General features: G+C 39.2%; 1 protein-coding gene across 1 annotated transcript in view; it reads left to right on the top strand.

Moving 5' to 3' along the window:
- Positions 1-23,330, top strand: part of Ireb2 (iron responsive element binding protein 2) — a 50,306-nt gene that overhangs the window by 14,669 nt on the left and 12,307 nt on the right. Inside the window, exons 3-16 of the mRNA XM_052760740.1 lie at positions 3,151-3,316; positions 4,125-4,262; positions 5,818-6,036; positions 8,220-8,289; positions 8,819-9,002; positions 9,834-9,973; positions 13,584-13,755; positions 14,818-14,915; positions 17,999-18,115; positions 19,090-19,249; positions 20,186-20,321; positions 21,900-21,984; positions 22,472-22,628; positions 23,124-23,248. Coding sequence (XP_052616700.1) covers positions 3,151-3,316; positions 4,125-4,262; positions 5,818-6,036; positions 8,220-8,289; positions 8,819-9,002; positions 9,834-9,973; positions 13,584-13,755; positions 14,818-14,915; positions 17,999-18,115; positions 19,090-19,249; positions 20,186-20,321; positions 21,900-21,984; positions 22,472-22,628; positions 23,124-23,248 — 1,967 coding nt within the window. The remainder of the gene's footprint in view (positions 1-3,150; positions 3,317-4,124; positions 4,263-5,817; positions 6,037-8,219; positions 8,290-8,818; positions 9,003-9,833; positions 9,974-13,583; positions 13,756-14,817; positions 14,916-17,998; positions 18,116-19,089; positions 19,250-20,185; positions 20,322-21,899; positions 21,985-22,471; positions 22,629-23,123; positions 23,249-23,330) is intronic.

Genomic DNA, 23,330 nt, shown 5'->3' on the forward strand with positions numbered 1-23,330 from the left:
GGCTGTCTTTTCTTAGTCTTCAGGGACAGATATGCACGGTGTTAGTGTCTATCCTTCATGGTTTATAGTAATAAATCCAGTGGGCACTGATTTTCCTTATGCCTCAGGTTATGCAGCTTTTGTTTCAAGAAGGGAAGAATAGTTTTTTGATTTTTTTTTTTTTTAAAGATTTATTTATTATGTATACAGTGTTCTGCCTGCATGTATGCCTGTGCACCAGAAGAGGGCACCAGGTCTCACTAAAGATATGGTTGTGAGCCGCCATGTGGTTGTGGGAAATTGAACCTCAGGTCCTCTGGAAGAGCAGCCAGTGCTAGTGCTCTTTACCTCTGAGCCATCTCTCCAGCCCAGGGAAGAATAGTTTTATTACTCCACTTCCTTATTATTTTGTTGTTGTTGTTTTCAAGACAGGGTTTCTCTGTGTAGTTTTGGTGCCTCTCCTGGATCTCACTCTGTAGACCAGGCTGGCCTCGAACTCACAGAGATCCGCCTGGCTCTGCCTCCCGAGTGCTGGGATTAAAGGCGTGCGCCACCACAGCCCGGCTATTACTCTACTTCTTTGCTTTGTGATACTTGGATTCCCAGCCACATCCATGTCCCACAGCTTCACAAGCCAGGCTGTGAAGAATTCTTTCATTTGCTTAAAAAGTCTTTCTTAATCACTGAAACCTCTCTCCAGCTTCTAAAAAGTCCGTCTTAACTCAAGCAGTTCAGAGGCTAAGTATCCCCTGGTCACCGTCCTTTCTTCTACAGTGACCATCGCTAAGGCCATTGTCTCCACATTGAATCATGGATTGTCCTTCCTCAGCTTAGAAGGTCAGGCCTGAGGGCCGACTTCTATTAATTTCTGTCTCATTCTCTCCTTCCTCACTGATTGAGTGATTCTTCCCATGGGTTCCAGGTTTGGGGATCCCAGAAAGAGTTTTTTTTAGCACAGATCTTAATTGTATTATAGTTTCCTTGTGCTACTTACTTGCCAGCTATAAGAAATGGCATGCCAACACTCCCATCTCATGCTCCATTTTTTTTTCATTTTCCTGTCAAATCTGGCTAATGTGGAGAATAATATCTATATGTCTTTTTTCTACAAAAATTCCTCCTGTTAATGATCAAGTTCTTTCATGGCAGATAGTTGAACTTGAGGTGCTAAGGCCTATAACTCCTGTGACAATCTGCTTATGATCCCATCTCAATATGAGCTATTTTCAGGGACTGAATTGTGTTTAGTAGTTTGGTCAGCCTTTTAAGGGTGTCCCTGTACTTTTTCAGATCACATTAATCAAGGAGGCATACTCTCCCACACCATGTAGAGAAAGCCAAACATCTCGGAATTTTCTCCAAGTATGCCTCTGGCTCAGCCTGCTTAGCTTTGGTTGCATGCCTCATCATGCATAGTAGAGAACATGCAACTGTCAGTACATATAGAGAAAGAAAGAGCCATATTGGAATTGCAGATTCAGTTTAGAATGCCGGAAATGTCAGTCTCTGTTGCATTCCTTATCACTCAGGGGCCATGTAGCAGTTCCTTACCAACTCATCTTTGGTTCTGTCAGTCCCAGGGCCTGTTCTGACACCAATAGAATGTGTGATTTTTTTTTTTCCCCCTGAGGATACATGAAAAACATGTCTATTTGCCCAGACAGGGCAACCAACAGACCCAGCTTGGTGAGAGTCTTCCTAACTTTCCTAGTTGTTTTAGCTCCCATTTTTCTTCAAGGAGGCAGTGTTTGAATTTGAAGATAATATAACATCAGGATTGGTGTTTTTGATAGGATTCAAGAAAAAAGAGGTCTGAGAAGGTATTTTTCCCGAAAGTAATAATTGTCTTTTTTAGTTTTCTATGTCCTTACCCCGATGTAAGGTCTCCAAATGTCTGTCTATGCTCCTGATGGGATAATCAAGTAATCGGCTATTATCCCCGCACCCCTTTTCTCAGCAGCACCACATCTAGACATCATCTTCCCCCCAGTTGAGTGATACTGGTTGCACTGTTTCTATCAACCATTGTCCTGAGTCTCTTTACCATCCCTCCTGTGTTGGAGACTAGATTTTATGATTTTCTAATTTTTGTTTATATTTGTTTCATGGAGCCTGTCTTCCACAAGCTACTTAAGAGAAGAAAACTCAGAAATAAAATGAATTTATTGATTGTTTACCTGTTTATAAATTTCAGGGCTGAAAATAATTTTGACTTGGAATTTTGAAGTATTGTTATGTAGTTGTCCAGCTTCTACCATGCCCACTCAGAAGCCCCAGGTGGTCCTGATTGCTAATGTGTTTCAGGTGCTTGGTCTGCTTAGCCCATGACCAGACATTCGTGCGCATGTCCTACTGTTCAAAATTATGTTGATTTGGCTCCTTCCTGTTGACTCTTGTGGATTATAAACATTGTAATTAAAAAAATCTCTATCCATGTATTTATTTTATGTGTGTGGTGGCAGTTTGAATGAGAAATATCTCCCATAGTCTCAGGTATTTGGACACTTGGTTCTCAGTTTTATCACTGTTTAGGAAGGTGACTCAGTATTGCTGGAGTCACTGGAGTGTGTCAGTGGAGTAGACTTTTGAGAGTATGTAGCCTCACTCTTCTTCCCATTCACTCTGTCTGCTTGGTGCCTGCATTGAAGGTGTAATTGGTGTTCTAATTTTTTTCTATTGCTGCAACCAATTCCATGCCTGAGAGTATCTTGGGGAGGAAGGGGTTATTTCATCTCTGATCCCAGGTCACAGCCCATATTTGAGGAAGACAGAGTGGGAACCCAAGCAGGAGCTTGAAGCACAAACCATAGAGGGAAGCTGCTTTCTGGCCTGCACTCTGGCTCACTTTCTTCTCCAAGCCAAGACTGCCTACCTCGACCTCGTACTGCCCACAGTGGTCTAGGCCCTCCTACATCAATGGATAATCCAGACAGTCCCCTGCATGTATACCTCCAGGCTAATTTGATCTAGGCAATTTCTCAATTGATTACTCCAGGCGACGTCAAGTTCACAATTAGGTCTAACTAAGACAACAAGGGTGTCTTCATTATTGTATTTAGTTGATACTCCATCCTTTTCAATATTTATACTGGAGATTTTGCTGTTGTAATTTTTGCAATGTGTAGATATGGCTGTTCTCTTGGTTATAGTAATATTTTTGTCTTGAATCAGATATTCTGCCTTATTCAATACGGGTCCTGTTGGAAGCTGCTGTACGAAATTGTGATGGCTTTTTAATTAAAAAGGAAGATGTTATGAACATTTTGGACTGGAAAACCAAACAAAGCAATGTTGAAGTGCCCTTTTTCCCTGCCCGTGTTGTTCTTCAAGATTTTACGTGAGTGACAGCCTCATTTTTATATTACTTGTATTACAAGTACAATTGTCTCTAACTTGATGGCCCCACTCCCATATGTGGAATCCACGAAGGCTACATATATGGAGCAATGAATGATATGACTGAAGAATTTTAAGCCATCTCAGAATAAAATAGAGATTCTTTACAGTAGCCGGGAAGACTGACCCTTCCTGTCCTGACTATTTATGGAATATGTATTGGAAGTGTGAATATTGAACTCAATGTTGGAGAACATCCCCCTCGTCCACTCACAGAAGCCTAGTTTATGTGCCACTGATGTGCAGTATCTCCAATATGTTGCTGCTTAATGCATATGTTACTGTTCTGTAATCATCAGTGTGTTATGTTTGCCTTGTATCTTTGGTATGAAGAATAGTGAAGTCATTTGGTACATGTTTGTTTTACATATATATATATATGTATATGTGTATGTGTATATATATATATGCAGATGGATGACTATAAAATGGTAAAGGCGATTATGAATAGCTTTGAGATAATTCGAGGACTGTGGAGGAAGGGCTTAGAGGAGAGAGGTGCACAGCCAATTCTGGTTTTCACTTATAAGTCAGAGTCATCTCTTCTGTTTTTGGCAGTTCTACTCCTGAGCACATAAGTTCACAGATACTATTAGTGTTAATTCTCATTAAACCAGGGAGTACATCTAACTTTAGATCATAAGTACATTATCAAAAATAAACACAAACTAAAAAGAGATCATTTTTAAAAGTCAACAAGTGAGTATTAAGCAGTTAGACCTGTAATTTGATTGTTCTTTATTTTTTAGCGGAATACCGGCAATGGTGGATTTTGCTGCTATGAGGGAGGCAGTGAAAAGTCTTGGAGGTGATCCTGAGAAAGTCCACCCTGCCTGTCCAGCAGATCTCACAGTTGACCATTCTTTACAGATCGACTTCAGTAAATGGTACTGCAATACAGACATGTGAAGACCAGTCACTAGTTAACTGCAAGTGGGTGGTGGGGAGGGGGAGGAATAGCGCCTCTGGCACGGAGTAAAGCCTGCTGTGGTCAGGACTGACTAGTACATTAAAGTGAAAAAAATATTTTTGTACTTATTCTGAGTTTAAAGCTATTTTCATATTTGTGTGCTTCTGTTACCATGTTTAAACTTGCTTTTTGGAATGGATATCTAAATTAAGTTTTGTCTCTTTTTTTGTTTTTGAGTCAGGATCTTGCTCTCTAACTCTGATGGGCCTTGAACCCTCTTTATAAACCAGGCTGGCCTCAGACTCCCGCCCCTTCCTCTCCCAGGTGGTAGGTCACAGGCATGCTCCACAGCCAGTCTTGGTTCCATGTTGATTTTAGTGTACTTACCTTAGAGAGGCTAAAGGTTTGCCTGTAACTGGTGATTGAAAATCCTGAGTCCACTGAAGGCGGTTTCCTTCCATTGAAGTAAGCGTCGTGGATTTCTAAGGCAGCTTTGACCAAGAGAAGAAAGACTAGAGAAGCTTTCTGGTCTCTGCCTTCAGTCTTCCTTTATATTCCTTAGAGTAGTGGAACAATACCAAAATTCACTCGTAACTCATGAGAGTCTCAATACCGTGTATTGAGACTGTGTGTTCTTGAAGTTGTTATATTGTACTTCCTTAAAGTTATTCATATTGGTATAGAACGTAAAAAAATGAGTGTGCCAGATGTGGCTTTAATCACAGCACTCATGAGGCAGAGACAAGTGGATCTCTGAGTTCAAGGCCAACCTGGTCTATATAGGGAGTTTCAGGACAGTCAAAGATACATGTCAAATTAGAAGAAATTTCTGTCTGCTCCTCCTCTCCTTCCCTTATCTAGGGCAGTGGGAGGTGTGTGGTTATATGAGGTATTTGGGAGCATATTTTTACCTTCATGAATTTGGGGTGGTTGAGAAACTTGAGACTGTATCTTACTGTGTAGCCAAGGTTAGCTTTGAACTCCTGTCAATCCCCTTACCTCAGATTACAGGTGTGCCACTATCCTACCTTAGGTTTTCTCTTTTATAACCTCAAGTACTCTTGTTAACATCACGTTAAATGTAAGCCTGTCTAGATAGGGTTGATACTGTGACCACAGCAACTCTTATAAGTAAAACATTTAGTTGGGGGTGGGTTGCTTACAGTCCATGTGCATCATGGCGGGGAGCATGGCGGCATGTGGGCACATATAGTGCTGGAATAGTAGCTGAGAGTCCTACATCTTGCGGGCACTGGAAGTCGACTTAGACACCAGGTGTATAAGCATAGAAAACCTCAAAGCCCACCCCACAGCGACACAGCTTCCTCCAACAAGGTTATACCCACTCCAATAAAGCCACATCTCCTAATAGTGCCACTCCCTATGAGCTTATAGGGGCCAATTGCATTCAAACTACCACACAGCCTTTGGACACCATTCACTTGCAGATAGTGTTGCTGATGTGAATTTTTTTTAAGCTAAAGTTTCTTTCACTTGTAAATTACTATTTTGTTTCCTTTTTGAAATAATAGTGCAATACAGAATGCACCAAATCCTGGAGGTGGTGACCTGCAGAAAGCAGGAAAGCTCTCCCCACTTAAAGTGCAGCCTAAGAAGCTTCCATGCCGAGGCCAGACTACCTGCCGAGGATCATGTGATTCTGGAGAACTAAGCCGAAACTCAGGAACATTTTCTTCACAGATTGAGAATACGCCCATCCTATGTCCTTTTCATTTGCAACCAGTGCCTGAGTATGACATTGTTTCTGTTAATTCTTCAGTTAAGAAAATCGTACCTCTCATGTCTGATTCCTGTTGCATTGCCTTCACAACTCACGTTCTAATTTGCTTTCTATAGCCAGGCTCGCCTCGAGTTCTAGGATCCTTCCTGCCCCAGCCTTCCAGGTGTTGTCATTAAAAATGTACACTACCATTCTTACCTGCTATAAAGTTGCTCTTTGTCAGTCAATTATTAACTTAAAAAAAAAATAGTAGACATGGCTGACAAGATGATGGTTTAATGGTTAAGAGCACTTGTTGCTCTTGCAGAGGACTGGGATTTAATTCCCAGAACACAGCGGTTCACATCCATTTGTGACTTCCAGTTCCAGGGCATCAGATACCTCTTCTGACCTCTGTGGGCTCCTCAGGTGTGTCATGCACAGACATAAATTCACCCACATACACATAAAAGTAAAATTAAAACAAATACTTTGCTTTAAGAAGTATTAAAACATTTAAGGTTTTAGGTAACTAAAAAAAGTATTCACACATAGGTATGATAAATGCCAAATCATGCAGTAATTTTGTCTGTCTTTGAATTGGATCTTTCAAGTTCTGTCTAGTTCTAAAATCTTGGGTTCATAGTTTTACAAAGCTTTAGGTTATAGTGATCCCCTGCATCCTTCCTAAGGATTAGATGTACTCTGACTCCTTTGCTGTATGGTTCCAATAATTTTATGTAATAACTCCTTGTTCTTAATACCCATTTTCCCTGATTGTTCAAGTGTGTTGACTTGAAAGAGTAACACCTTTTATACACAAAGTAACATTCTAACAACGCTTACTGATTCAAAATGACTGATATAAGAAAATCTTTTATTTATTTTATTTAGTATGTAATGTATATACTTGCATGAGTTTAAATGCTCCACGTTCATTCAGGAGCCCTTGGAAGCCAGAAGAGGGCATCAGATTGCTTACAACTGTAGTTACAGGTGGTTGTGAGATACCATGTAGGTGCTGGGAATAGAACCTGGGTCCTCTACAAGAGCAGTAAACTGTCTTAAATGTGGAGCCAACCATCCTCACAAATTACTGATTTTTAAAAGTTGTCTCTGTATAACTGCAGAATAAAGTGTTTACTGTGATATTATTTCTACAGATGTAACTCAGTATAACATTTAAACTCAAATTTGATTCTAAATTTCAGAATATTATATTGTAGTTTCTGCTTGTATGAAAATAGTGAATCTTACTTTCTGTAACTGCATCAATAAAGTATTAATTGTAAATTTGAAGAAGAAAGGATGTGTGAGGTGGTTGAGAGTTTACCATTTGGCCCTTGAAATCAGTCTAATTGGAAATCATGTTATGATCTAACACACAAAAGACATTTTGTAGCACCCAGTGCTATGGAAAGGAAAATAACAGGAGTGACTTTAAGGTGCTGTTCCTAAGACTGGGTGAGACCTCTGCAGTGTGCTGTGACCGCAGAGTTCACTTGGCTGGAGTTATGAAAATAGGCCTTGGTTTTTAAAAAGTTCACAAGGAATTCTTTTTAAAGCCCAGATGACATACAAAAAAAAAAAAGTTTACTTATATTGATACTCTAGTAAAGTCACTAGCTGCTACTTGAAGTAAACAACTTAGGTAGTTTGAGATATTTTTTTAAATGCCCATTAGATTTTTAAAATTAGTTTGCTAAAAGTGGTATCTAGTTGTTTACTATCTAGAGGTGAGTTGTTTTACTTTAAATAATTCATGTAATCTACTTAAACATAAACAGCTGTTTTAAGTGAGTTGAATAAAGACTTGTGAACAGATCTTTTTTGACTACGATAGTGTTCATTTGTCAGTAGTGTTAATTTCCGTCTGCCTGTTGTGACCAGCATAAGGGCCAAGGGGATGAGAATGCACGCTTTTAACTGGCCGAACGCCCTGCCTGGCCCCCTTCAGCACAGCTTGGTTTACTTTGATCCACAGCAGGCTGAGCAGTTTGGTGCACTGATGGGGAAGCTGCCTGCTGTACGTAAAATCATAGTTATGTAGCTGTCCTGTGTGCTGGGTGAGGCAGAAAGAGCTTTCTTATGGGAAAAATAAATTCTGAAGATTCTTATGGGGATTTTTTAAATGTGTAGGAATGAAGACTTAGACATAAGGCAGATGATTGTTTACTAATACATGTATTTAATACCAGCTTTTCTTCCTTTTAGACCTGAGACAGTGTTAAAAAATCAAGAAATAGAATTCGGCAGAAATCGAGAGAGGCTTCAGTTTTTTAAGGTATAAATGATTTGGAGAATTCTTGATTAACATTTATAAAATACTGATACTGTACAGTTTTTAATATTTAGACTTGTGATTAACAAAAGCTTTTTAGTCATGGAACTTTGTTGTACCATATTATTGGCATACCCTCATATTTGTCATATTTAAACAACAATAATGAAAACAGTGGCCGAATTTTAAGTGAGCCATCAGCAATCTTGTTCATTGACTTTTCTGGAGCCTTGGAGTACAGTTCCCGGCCTAGAACTTGATACATAGTTGAGAATGGCCTTGAACTGGTTTCTCCTGCCTCCTCTCCCAAGTGCTGGGATTATAGATATACACCACTATGTCCAGTTTCATTTGGTTTTGATGATCTTCATAGGCTCAATAGCTGTGTAGTTTTAGTATTTATTGTAAATTTGGAGTTGACCATATTGAACAGTGGCTAACGTTTTAATGTCTGTTTATTTGTATCTTGATTGTGAATACACAGTTACACATTGCACTAACCCTGTGTCTCTTAAATCCAAACAAAATATAGTGGAGTTCAGGAGCTTTTAAGAATGTGGCAGTCATCCCTCCTGGAACTGGAATGGCTCATCAAGTGAACTTAGAATATTTATCAAGAGTAGTTTTTGAAGAAAAGGACCTGCTCTTCCCAGACAGTGTAGTTGGCACAGACTCTCATATAACCATGGTGAATGGATTGGGGATTCTTGGGTGGGGTAAGTAAATGCCTCAGTATAATTTGATTTCTTTTTAAGAAGGGATACCAAGAATATTATCAGAGGACAGAGGCTCTCATTCTATCAACATTTTTATAGTTTTCTCATTATAGCAACAAAGAAACAGACTTCTGAGTTTATGAATTGTATAGTAAAGAGGATTTATGGAAAAAGAGTGCCCATAGCCAGCACAGCACCACTGTTAGGCAGTTACTGCAGTGGGTGATGATGAGGTCTGGGGCAGTGTTGATGATGGCTGTGGTTGCACTCTCAGAGTCCTTCCACATCTCCTCCTGCCTTTGTAGATCCAAAATCCGTCAAGTCATTTTATTCAGTCCTTCGTGATCTCTTGTGTCTCACAGCCTTGCCTACCACCCCTATTTACAACTTGTCAAGATTAAGCACAGTTGCTTCTTGAAATCCCTAATCTTTCTCATCAGTTTAAGAGTACCCCACTGTGTACTTAACTTTTTTTTTTTAATAGAGTATTATAACTGTTGGGTTTTTTTCTTAGATTCCATTCATGAGACTAAGGTAGGCATAGACTGGGTTGTAGTCACATCCAGGTGTTTGTTGGTCATTGATCAGTTCATATCATACTCAGAAAATGCTGATTAAATTTAATGTAAAGGTAAAAATAACAGTTCTCTCAAGTAAGTGGAGTGAGTCATCCTTTATAAAGGGTTCAGGTTCAAGGTCCACCGTGAAAGTGATGTGGCAACTCCTTGTAAGATGCTGTGTAAGTCACGCTTGTGAAACATGGGAGATTTTAAAATGGAAAATAGCTCATTTAAATCAGTCCTTTGCTGATAAACTTGTCCTTCTCAACAGGAGTTGGAGGCATTGAAACAGAAGCAGTTATGCTAGGCCTACCAGTTACTCTTCCTTTACCAGAGGTGGTTGGATGTGAACTCACTGGGTCGTCCAATGCTTTTGTTACGTCCATAGATATTGTCCTCGGCATTACAAAGGTGAGCTCAAATAATAGTTGTTCCATGACTTACTTATTGAACATCTTTATGTAAGTGGAGCAGCCCCACAGGAGCCCAGATTTGAATTTATGCCTCCATCCTTAGTTCTTACATTACTAGGTAGATCATAAAGTTACCATAGTAATTACAACAAATCTAACATATAATATAAACTTGTAAGTACAAAAGAAGTCATTGTGTACTTGTTACCTGTCAACACATTTATTAAATAACCTTATTATAAGCTTATGAGTGAGTTACTATTGTAATTATTTTAATTGAGAAGAAAATGCATGCAGCCTAGTCATTTCTCAAAGGAGCACAGGGCTGAATACTAAGTAGACCAAGGCTTTAGACCCAGGAGGCTACGCCCTCCTGGAACTGGAATGGCTCATCAAGTGAACTTAGAATATTTATCAAGAGTAGTTTTTGAAGAAAAGGACCTGCTCTTCCCAGACAGTGTAGTTGGCACAGACTCTCATATAACCATGGTGAATGGATTGGGGATTCTTGGGTGGGGTAAGTAAATGCCTCAGTATAATTTGATTTCTTTTTAAGAAGGGATACCAAGAATATTATCAGAGGACAGAGGCTCTCATTATATCAACATTTTTATAGTTTTCTCATAGCAACAAAGAAACAGACTTCTGAGTTTATGAATTGTATAGTAAAGAGGATTTATGGAAAAAGAGTGCCCATAGCCAGCACAGCACCACTGTTAGGCAGTTACTGCAGTGGGTGATGCATTACTGCCTCAATAAATAAATAACTTGTTGATGACATGGATTTTTAAAATGTTACATTTAATCCAGGTGGTAGTGGCACAGTCCTTTAATCCCAACACATGGGAGGCAGATCTCTGAATTAGAGGCTAACCTGCTCAATACAGCAAGTTCCAGAACAGTTAGGACTACATAGAGAGACCCTGTCTCACAAAACAAACAACAAAATGTGATACTTAGCATATTTAATGAAGAAGCTAGGTGTGGTGGCACATGCCTATAATCCCAGCACTCAAGAGGCTGAGACAGGAGCATCATAAAATAAAGAGGCCAGCCCCCAAAAAGTAATTTTTGTGTGCATGTATCTGTGTCCATACTCTCCTCTGCAAGTGCAGGTGGAAGCAACACCCATTATTTTTCCCTTGGTGCCTTTGTTTTGAGACAGAATCTCTCATTGGCCCGGGCCTGGACCTCTCCAAGTAGGCTGTGCTGGCTAGGGGTCCATTTGTCTGGCTTTCCAGCACTGGGCACAGCACATGCTGCTGTGCCTGACTTTGAACTAGGGTTCTAGGTATCAAGCTGAAGCCCTTGTGCTTACAAGGCCAAGAGTTTTACCACTTTACCAACTGTGCTATTTCTCTGGTCCCTGCCCCCAGCTTTAAAAAAGCATTTTTATTATACTTACTTATTTATTTATTTTGTGTATGTGTGTGGGTGCTGTGACTTACATGTGGAGGTCAGAAGACAACTTTCAGATGTTGGTTTTCTTCTGCCCTGTGGATCTCAAGGTAGCAAGTACCTTAACACCCTGAGCCAGTTAATCCTCCTCCCCAATTTTTTCTTTACGAAAAAACCAAACAACAAAACATTACTAGGTAATGCTTTGAAACATTCAGTGGTAGAAATGGGATAGTGTCAGACTTCTCCATTGTTTGTTTTAACATTACTTTGAGGTAGTACTGGCTGCACATGTTTAATATAGTGGATAAGAAGTTGTAATATTGCAATCTAACTTGTCTAGTTGTCAGTAACTTTAAGTTCCATTTAAAAAAATGGTTGCACTTGAGAGCTGGGCGGTGGTGGTGCACACCTTTAATCCCAGCACTTGGGAGGCAGAGGCAGGCAGATCTCTGTGAGTTCAAGACCGGCCTGGTCTACAGAGTGAGTTCCAGGAAAGGCGCAAAGCTACACAGAGAAACCCTGTCTCAAAAAACAAAAAAAAAATGGTTACACTTGAAACATGCATCACACATAATTAAAGTGTAGGTCGCTTCTCCTTAGCAATTTTGGTTAAATTGTTGTGTGATGACTTTGGATACTCCAGAAGGAAAGCAGTAGTGCCACCTTCTCGGTAGTAATGATGATTCTTTTTCCCTCAGTTGAAAAGTGCACAGGTTATTCCTAAAGAAACAGAAATGTTCTACTTTGATTTTTAAAGAAACTAGTTCTTCAGAGGTCCTAAAAATATGCTACTTTCAGATCCTTCTGGCCGTTTTGCTTGACAATATTACTGTTTGTGTGATTGGCAACTTATTGTGAGAGAATTTTTATCTGTTATGTGTATTTATTGGATATATTATTTCTCTGTTGAGGTCCTGTTTTTTTTATGGTATTTAGAATTAACCATATTTTTCCAAGTACATATTGTGGCACTCCATTATTTTGGTGACGGCAGCATTTAACCTAATTTACTTTTCTTTTTCAAAGATTTTATTTTTTGTGTTATTTTAATTATGTATATGTCTGTATCCATGTGTACATGAATGCAGTGCCCACACTGGCCAGGAAAGAGTGTCGGGTCCTCTGGAGTTGTAGTTAAAAGGCCACTGTGAGCTGGGCGGTGGTGGTGCACACCTTTAATCCCAGCACTTGGGAGGCAGAGGCAGGCAGATCTCTGTGAGTTCAAGACCGGCCTGGTCTACAGAGTGAGTTCCAGGAAAGGCGCAAAGCTACACAGAGAAACCCTGTCTCGAAAAACCAAAAAAAAAAAAAAAAAAAAGGCCACTGTGAACCACCTAACATGGGTGCTGGGAGCTGAATTCAGATCTTCTGGAAGAGAAAAGTATGTACTCTTAAACCACTGAGCCATTTCTTCAGCTCCCCTATTTTTCTTTTTATCTTTAAAAACTAAGATCAGGGCCTAGAGTCCAGTTGCAGGAGATCCAACACCCTCTTCTGGCTTCTACAGTCAGTGCGTATGAATATGGTTCATAAACATGCATGCAGGCAAAAACATCCATACGTGTAAAGTAAAAAAATAAATAAATAATAAAAACAAAGATTAGAAGTTGTTTTAGTTACTTGGTAGTAATGAATAATTTTTGGAGGAATTCAGTTTTAAACTACATATTAAATACGACCTAAATGAATTTACCTATAATAATGTTGCTGTAAATATTTGAGCCAATACTAATAATTTGAAGAATTTTGTATAGTAGCATATAATTTAAGTTCGCTATATGGTGTCTCATGAGTATATTAGTATTTCATAAACTTACAGGATGCCGACAGTGGTTAGAACACCATTGTTTCATGTGCTGTTAGGAAGGAAAAAGATAGTCTCTGATTTCAGAGACCTTAATAGGAAGATTGTTTTCCTAAGCATTCAGGGATTTGTTTGTTTTGAAACAGTGTTTCACCATGTAGCTCTGGTTGTTATAGAGATCCCCCTGCATCTGCCTCCAAAGGTGTGGTGTGCCACCACGCCTTTTTTTTTTAAACCCTAATTAACACAGACCACTCTTCTATTTACTGTTTATCCTGAAATACCAGTAAAATCAAAATGAGTGTTCCATATGATAAAAGACTTATCACTCCCTGGTATTGGTTAGAAATCCATGCTGATTGTATCATTGCTGATACTGTGTTGTTTCTCATGTCTCTAAAAGCACCTCAGGCAGGTAGGAGTGGCTGGAAAGTTTGTTGAGTTTTTTGGAAGTGGAGTTTCACAATTGTCTATTGTTGATCGAACTACCATAGCAAACATGTGTCCAGAATATGGTGCTATCCTCAGCTTTTTCCCTGTTGACAATGTGACACTACGACATTTAGAACATACAGGTAAGAGACTAAAATGATTGAATTTCCACTGTAGCTGCTTGACCATATTTATAACAAACTACTGTATCATGAATGCTAATGCATATTTATGAAATTGTAGTATTTTGAAGTAGTAACTCTCAACTCTTAATAGATGTCTCTAAAAGGTCCTCAAACCCTAGTCCCTTGTGATCCACTGACAACATGTGAAAGGAGTTACTTAAACCACTGATACTCAATTCACTTTTTCCCCACTAAGAATGACCTTTCTACCTATACTTGTTAATATAGGGTTCCAGGTGCAAGATCTTTGTATAGCTTGATTGGCTAGGGTCTTTGATCACTCTGATCACTATAGAAACCACCTTCAAAGTGATACAGTAAGTGAATCAAACAGCAAATTGACAGGGGTTTATATGAGTGTTTTCTGTAAAGTGCGAAACCTTTTCATCAGGATTTGATGGGAGAGCATTCATGAGAAGAAACAGTACTTTTTGAGAAGATGGTCCCCTGCTCTCAGGTGCGTTCCTTGTGAGCATTTCTCCATTAACCCTTGTCTGTGTGGAACTGTCTTATTGGACCTAGCCTAAAATTTAGTGGCTTACAAAAGAGTGGTAGGGCCGTTTGGCTCTGGTAGAGCACTTGTCTTAACATAGCGAGGTCCTGGCCAATCAAAAGCAAACCTAGCAATAATCATTTATTGCCTCATGCTTTCAGTGGGTCAAGGATTTCAGATGGCACAGCAGGAAGAATTTGTTGCTGCTTTGTGTCTAGGGCCTCAACTGCCCAATTCACAAGCTAGGGCCTGGAATCCTGAAGACTTTACATGCGTGAATGTCAGCTGTGGGCTCAGGGAGGGTTGTCAGCACATCCATTCATATATGTCAGTGTGGTGTGCCCAGGTGCTTTCCTCATGAAGTCTGGACTCTGAAAGTGGTAGCCTGTCAAGGGTAAATACAGCAAAAGACAAGCTTACCTAAACATGTGAGTGATACTCAGCTCTTGCTCACCACTGTAGTCTCACATCTCTTCTTCAGGATTTCAGAATTCTTGACTACATTTTATTTTGCTGTTGTCTTTTAGGTTTTGACAAAACCAAACTTGAGTCAATGGAAAAATACCTTAAAGCTGTGAAATTGTTTCGGAATGATGAGAATTCTTCAGAACCTGAATATTCTCAGGTATATGCAAGTAACTCACTTAGTAGAAATAAGAAAGATGATTGTAAAACAGTTTGACAAATGTGGTAACTGCTAATAAGAAGTGCCTCCGGCTGGGGCTGGAGAGATGGCTCAGTGGTTAAGGGCACCGGCTGCTCTTCCAGAGGTCCTGAGTTCAATTCCCAGCAACCACATGGTGGCTCACAACCATCTGTAATGAGATATGGCACCCTCTTCTGGCATGCCGGCAGAACACTGTATACATAATAAATAAATAAAGGAATGAATGAATAAATAAATAAATCTTTGAAAAAAGAAAAAAAAAAAGTGCCACCGGGCAGTGGTGGCGCACGCCTTTAATCCCAGCACTCGGTAGGCAGAAGCAGGTGGATTTCTTGCGAGTTTGGGGCCAGCCTGGTCTACTGAGTGAGTTCCAGGACAGCAAGAACTGTTTCATAGAAAAACCAAAAGAAAAAAAAAGAAAGGCCATTTGTGACCCATTATTTTGATTGTATGATGACATTTACATGGATTCTGGTGGTGGTTAATTTTGTAACATTTTGTGAAATATACCATTTTGATTTATATTTAATTATGAGGGTAAAGTAGACACATGAGTGCAGGTACCCACAGGGGCCAGAAGAGGACATCAGATCCCCTGGAGCTAGAGTCACGTGGGTGCTGGGAACAGAACTTGGGGCCTGTAAAAGAGCACTGTATGCTCTTAATTACCAGGCTATCTCTCCAGCTCCCAGTCTAGCCTTTGAAGTATTTAAAATACCAATTTTTAATTCTAATGTTTTTTTCTGCTTTATGATGAGCATTGTAATATTGGCACTGCTTGACCAATTTCAATTTTTATGATATCTGTGTCTAGTTTATGACTCTTTTGCACTATTTTATTGTTATATGGTCTTAAATATTAAAGATACTTACAATTCTTATCCATTGGATATTTTTGGTACCATAAGTGAAATTCACATTCAGGAAAGAATTGTTTTCTAGGACAGTCCACCTAGGATGTAGAACAATTTGACATACTGTTTTGCGCCATGGGGGTCTTTTTTACCCAGCTTTGTTTCTTCTTAGCATGTTCCTATCTCATATAATCTACTGCTTTGACTACTCACATACCTATCTTTCCCCTAACTAGAACACATTAAGTTCCTTCAAGGCAGGAACTTTGTTTTGATATATATTCCTAGTTTGTAGAACTTAGACAGGGAGACAGATGGAGACATATGGGGTGGGGGGACAGAATATGAGAATGTGCATGGGAGAGTTGTTTGTTTATAAGTAGGGTCTCTTGTGGACTGACCTAGAACTCACTAATTGCCCAGGCTGACCTCGAGTTTGAGGCTGTCCTGCTACCTCCATCTCTTGAATGTTGGGATTATAGGTATAAGCCACCACAGCCGGCTTTTTTAGAACAGTCTTGAAAGCCAGATTAGAAGACTTAGACATCGAATTTTCAAGATTCTGGAAAAGTCTTTTAACTCATCTTACCATTTTCTTTCCCCTTGATTTTTATTGAATTTACTGCATGGTCTACGATTTTGAAAAATGACTGGAAGAGTAAAATTGAATTGATTGCCTACTAAACACCCTAGCCAAAGGCAGGATGCAGCTCAGCTGCTGGAGTGCTGACTTACCCTGCCTGAAGACCTGGGCTCAGTCTCCAGTGCATGGTCACCCACGCCGACAGGAGACTCAGAAGTTCAATCCATCTTAAGCGTACAATGTAGAGCTGAAGTCAGCCAACACAACATGAGACCTCAAACAAATTTAAAAAAACTTGGCTGTACCAGGGATACTGGTTTACAATTGGAATCCAGGACTATGGAAGCAGTAGCAGGGGGATTGTAAGTTCAAAGCCAGTTTGGGCTACATAGTTCAAGGCCAGCCTGGGCTACATGCTTTAAAAAATAAATAAGCTCCACTATGTAAACTCTGACAGTAGTTGGGAATAAAGCTAAAATTCATCAAGATGTTGATTTCAAAAGAAACTTCTTGGGGCTAGAGAGATGACTTAGTGGATAAAAGCATTTGCTGCCCTCACAGAGGACCCAAGTGGGTTCCCAGCAGCCATATGATGTCTCATAACTGTAACTCCAGTTCCAGGGGATCTGACACTCTACTGGCCTCTGCAGGTACCAGAGGTACCAGACACACATGTTGTTCACATATATACAATGCAGGCAAATAGTCATACATATAAATTAAACCCAAATCTTTAAAAAAGAATTCCTTCAATGTTTATTCAGATCAAAGACTAGGATCAGTTAAATCCATTAAATCAAATTAGGATCAGTCAGAATAAGCTTGATTATTAAACAGTGGTGAGGCTGTAATGAAAGAGGAAGTTTCAAATGTGTTCTATCTAACCACACAAAATAAAAGGCATAAAAGAAATGAGAACTAATAAAGAAATTGCTAATTGGGAACTGAGATTTTAATAAAAATAATGACTTTTCAACTAAGGATAAAAGCCTGGTCATAGGAACCTACCCAGCAAGATCCTCTAGAACCAGAAAGAGAAAGAAAACCTTTTTCTGTTGACCATACATCACATGTGAGGTGACTGGGATAAAATGTTTACTTACTATTAACTTTGTGATCTCAGAGGAAGGCCTGGGTGGAATTACAACTCAGAAGCAATGAGTTGATGATTAGCAGAGCTTCTGCTTCATTATTGTGCGGCATCTATTGGGACAGTGGTTTTGTTTTTGTTTTAGGACAGTCTTATGTAGCCCAGGCTGGTTCACTATATAGTTGAGGATGACTTTGAACTTCAGATCATCCTGTCTCTGCCTTTGGAGTGCTAGGATTACAGACAGTGCACCATCAAGTCTGATCTTGTGTGGTGCTCAGGGTGGAATCCAGGGCTCCACGTATGCTAGGCAATCCCTCCAGCAACTGAACTGCATCCCCAGCCCCTTTGACAGTATTTATGTCTATGGGGGAAAAAAACAACCATTTGAGGAACTATGATTTTCATATGCTGTGTTAATAAATGTAAATGTACTCATTCTTCTTTTTAAAAAAGTCTCTATTGTATCTCTACTTAGAAATTCTCACTTCTTCTCCCTCCATTGTTTTCCTAGGTGATACAGATTAATCTGAATTCAATCGTTGCATCTGTCAGTGGTCCAAAAAGGCCTCAGGATAGAGTTGCTGTAACAGATATGAAAAGTGATTTTCAGGCTTGCTTAAATGAAAAGGTAAATTACTTTACTGTTACTTTTATGCTGTGTGCTAAGTAGTAAAGTACCGTCAGGGTTTGGGATTGTTCGTAAATTCAGTGTGCTTCCCCCAGCCCCCAGTACATTATGGCATGCTCACAACCTCCTTTTTCTTCTGTCAGTCATTTGCTGAGCTTATTCCTCAGCTCTACTCTGAGGCCAGAGTTTGGGTTCTATCTATTGAAAGTAATCAAAAGTTAATAAAATTAAGTTTCTTAGTGTCAGTGGTCTCCTTCCAAGTGTTAATCAGCTCCATGTGGCCTGCTCTTGAATCTGACAGCACAGACTAAGCAGCTACATCAGTGAAGGACATTTTATTGGGCAGCATCAATACAGACTGTGTAATTATTCTCATAAAATTGGACAAAAACAACAACAAAAACTGAATAACCTTGGCTTTGGGGGTTTCTATTTTTTGTCTTAAAGTTAATGGCTTTAGTCTTGTTACTTTCTCTGCTTTATTAGGAAAAGTCAGAGTTGGCTTTGTCTACCAAACCTTGTTATATAGTTTCTTTACTTTTTATTTGGAAAATATTAAACTCACTTAGAAGAAAGGTCTCTGATGAGTTGTACCTTCAGCACTTACTACCGTAGCAGATTTTGTTCATCTCTTCTGCACTCACTGGAGCCATTTGTGCATCTCTTTAGAATAGGAAGAGTTTCTACCATGCTTTGAGAATTTCTGTCAGTGAAATTGACATCTGAGCTGGGAGGATTCTGGGAGGTTGGCTGCAGTCACTTAATATATGAAAGTGCTGCTTCTGAACGCCAGTAGAATCCTCTAGTAACTATTCAAATCGTGTTTTAGATGGATTGCACTTCTGAATGGTGTAGACCTTCTGTGTCACGGTAGCACTTCAACTGTTCAATGATGAGGTATCAGGAGTCTAAGCTGTGTTTTTCTATCAGTCTTTCCTGTACAAAGTCTGTAATATTTACATGCAAATTTATAGGTTGGATTTAAAGGTTTTCAAGTTGCAGCAGAAAAACAAAATGATACTGTCTCTATTCATTACGATGGAAGTGAGTATAAGCTGTCCCATGGATCTGTGGTCATTGCTGCAGTTATCAGTTGTACCAATAATTGCAATCCATCTGTCATGCTTGCTGCAGGTAGGTTGGTATTTATGACCGTATATTGTATATTCTGTCATGTAAATTGCTGTTTGCTTTTCTATTAAATTCATTTCTCTTCCTTAGATAAATGTATCCATGTTTGTGTTCTGTATTGAGAGGCACTGAATTTTTTTTTTTTTTTTTTTTTTTTTTGGTTTTTCGAGACAGGGTTTCTCTGTGTAGCTTTGCGCCTTTCCTGGAACTCGCTTTGGAGACCAGGCTGGCCTCGAACTCACAGAGATCCGCCTGGCTCTGCCTCCCGAGTGCTGGGATTAAAGTGAGAGGCACTGAAATTTTTAATTAAGTTGTTAGGACCTTGAGTTTCATTTATAGTATTTTTATTACACAGAAAGTAGCTTTTGGAAAAAAAAAACTGTAGTTTACGTATCTCTTAATTTTAAATTGTATCTGTCAGAAAGAAGTACTGCTAATTGGCAGGTATTGTATGGACTTTTTCCCACCAGTTTACATAATATCACTGTATATTAGACCCCACTTAAAGTTATGCAAGTGAGGGATCATTAACAAGTAATGTCTGTTTGTATACACCATGGCAATTCTTGATGTCTGTAAAACTATGTATAATTGATGTTAAATTGCTCTTGGTTTACTATGATTATTTCATTTATGATTCAGTCAATAGCTATATGTGAATATTCTTCTTTTCTTTTTGTGCGATGCCATAGTGTCAGCCTATCCCCTAATAATTTGCAGTGTGATGACTACTTTATCTACCAAAAATTTCAATATGGCTTCAGTAAACTGAATCAGTAGAGTAAAATGCACAGTAATAATGATAGAAAGTTTATGAGTTTGACCTTTTTACTATAAATTGTAGTCTGTGTTATTAAGCACACCCTTTTCTTGCTTTTTATTCTAATGTGAAAGAGGGAAAGGTACATTGTTAATATTCATTGTTTGTTGATTTTACAGGTCTTTTGGCTAAGAAGGCTGTTGAAACTGGTTTGCGAGTTAAACCTTATATAAGAACAAGTTTATCTCCAGGCAGTGGGATGGTTACACATTACCTCAGTTCAAGTGGAGTGTTACCCTATCTTAGCAAGCTAGGGTAAGTGACATTTACTGTTGGAATTAGCAGGTATTAAATCTATTATTAAACAAAGAGAGACGATAAAGACAAAAAATATTACTTGTTGTAAGAGAATGGCCCCCTTGAGTCGGCACAGGACACACCCAGACACGAAGTTCTCAGCGGAGAGGAGATTGATTGCCTGGAGGGGCAAATGGTGTGTGTGTTGGGGGACTGTGAAGGCAGACAGCAAGCAGCGGGAAGCGAGCGTTGTGCAAGGGTGGGGTTTTCAGGAGAAAGCGGGGGAGTCACTGCCAAGGTGATTTGGTAAACCCTGATTAATGAGACAAATAATAAATTTTGACATGTAGGAATGAGTCAGTGGCCATGTAAGGAAATAGACCTGGGCCGAGCTTTAGGGATGTGATCTAACGGGTTTTAGCAAGGGAGAGAAGGAAACGCGAAAGGTGAAACCTCTTGGTGCCGTGTTTGCCGTGCTTGGGCCTGCTCGAGCCCTAACCTGTTCCTTTGCCATTGTCACACAGTCTCCTGCCTACCACTCATGCTCATGGGGAAGATTTGATGAGAAGGGCACTTGGAGGTCAGGCACATGGTCTGTAGCTTCAGGACAGGGGAGACCAACCCACGGTCAGGAGTACTGTTAGAGTGGTGTGAAGGAATACCTAATTCTCATGAGCCATGTGCAGTTCTGAAGAGTAAATAATGCAGATTGCATTGATTTAATTGAACAGATTGTCTCCAGACGGTGGTGGCACTCAGGAGGCAGAGGCAGGTGGTTCTCTGTGATTTCAAGGCTAGCCTGGTCAATAGGTCGAGTTCCAGGACAGCCAGGGCTACACAGAGAAAACCTGTCTCAAAAAAAAAAAAAAAAATTAAAAATTGAACAGATTGTCTTAATTCAGATTTTGCAAAGTTACTGGGTCTACAATATATGGGTTCATTTGTCTGTGAACCTTAAGAGAAACTTGATTTTTATGTTTTTTCCATAGTTAAAGAAATTAACGATAGTCTAATTTTGGAACATAATATTCTTACATAAATTGTCAGTCCTTTTTAAAGCCTCATAAATTTAGATTTTTTATTTTGCTTTTAGAACAGCAGCTAAAGTAACCTAGAGGATTGTGTTTGTAATCTTATATTAGAATTATAGTCAAGTATTCTTTTTAGGTATACTTGGTTGAGAATTGAATAATTTACTTTTACTGGAGTAAAGTTTGAGGCCTTTGATGAACCTGTTATAGTGAGGTCATCTTGATACTGTAGAGTTTTAAAGATGCCTTTCGAGTGGAAACACAACATGATTTTTAAGTACTTATAGCGGAGGAGCTGTCTGGTATTGTGTGATAAATACTTTTGATCTAGTACAAATGCTGTAGATATATGGGCTCTTCTAAGATTTGCATTCAGTACAAAGAACATAGAACAGTGAGACTTGAATGGTCAAAATGTTGTGAAATTAATGTGTTGATGGTTAATTCTTGTGCTGCAAATCGTTTTTTGAGTAATCTTACCATAGTAACAGAAAAGAGAAGATAAAAATTTGTCCTTTACAAATATGATGTGCTTTCCAGTCATGTTTTACTTTTTTAAATGCAGATTTGAAATAGTTGGCTATGGATGTTCAACATGTGTGGGAAATACAGCACCTTTATCAGAAGCCGTTTTAAATGCAGTAAAACAGGTAAAATGTGAATTAGCATATCTAGGTGCTTTTTTAAATTGTTGTTTGTTTTTTAATAAAGATACTCTAATGCCTGCTTAAGCACCAAGCTTAAGAAAGAGGTGCTGGTTAAAAAAAAAAAAAAAAATTAAGAGCAGGGATGCTAGCTTCTTTGAGACTTGCCCCCAACTTGTTTTAACTATATCTTGTTAGTAAATTACAAAAAGTGTACATCAGTTTGTATTTTGATTGATAATTTATACTTGCAACTCTTGGGATGAGTAACTTGTGGGTCTTAAAATGATACAAAGAATTACTTCTGCATTTTTAAAATAATACTTTAGTAATATCAGGAACCATTAAAGTTTGTAAGATTTGTAGTTGTGAACTTAAAACTTAGTGATACCGTTTTGGTTGTCTGGCTCTCAGAACTGTACAACAGACAGCCTTTATAATCGTGTGAGTGTATATAAGCTCTTGAATCAAGTATATTTGTTTTTCCCCTCAGGGTGATTTGGTTACCTGTGGAGTTTTATCTGGAAACAAAAACTTTGAAGGTCGACTTTGTGATTGTGTCCGTGCCAATTACCTTGCCTCTCCACCCTTAGTGGTGGCTTATGCCATAGCAGGCACCGTGAATATAGATTTCCAGACAGAGCCTTTAGGTGTGTTTTCCTATGGATTGTCTGTGTGTTCATATGTATACCATGCGTACTTCCTCCCAGAAGTTATTAAAAGCAGGTTCTTGCTATGAAAGAAAACATTCAGTACTTGTTGCTTTTTTACACCGTCCATTCCTCTGTTACCAGTACATGTGTTAATGTGAAGAACATAGCTGTACATGTCATTAGTTCTCGATGCTTAACCCTGTTGTTAAATCAGTTACTTGGGCCGGGCAGTGGTGGTACACGCCTTTAATCCCAGCCCTCGGGAGGCAGAGCCAGGCAGATCTCTGTGAGTTCTAGGCCAGCCTGGTCTACAGAGCGAGAGACAGGCACCAAAACTACACAGAGAAACCCTGTCTTGATAAACAAAAAAAAGGAAAAAAAATCAGTTACTTGATTTCTGTGACTTGTCTTTGAAAAATAGGAATACTTTGAGATGTTGGTTTTGTGTTGTTTTAATATGTGTACTGAACACCATGTTAAAATCTTGAGCAGGTACTGACTCTACGGGCAAGGAAATTTACCTGCATGACATTTGGCCTAGTCGAGAAGAAGTTCATCAGATAGAAGAAGAACACGTTGTATTGTCCATGTTTAAATCTCTGAAAGAGAAGGTAGAGGTAAGAGTCTTGTGGGCTTTGTTTGTTTTTAGTTTTGTTCTTTATTTTGAAGTAAGGTCCCACTAACTCATACTGGCTGGGA

Source organism: Peromyscus californicus, unplaced genomic scaffold (genome assembly GCF_007827085.1).
Source record: "Peromyscus californicus insignis strain IS unplaced genomic scaffold, ASM782708v3 Scaffold_11__1_contigs__length_118956290, whole genome shotgun sequence".
NCBI lineage: Eukaryota > Metazoa > Chordata > Mammalia > Rodentia > Cricetidae > Peromyscus > Peromyscus californicus.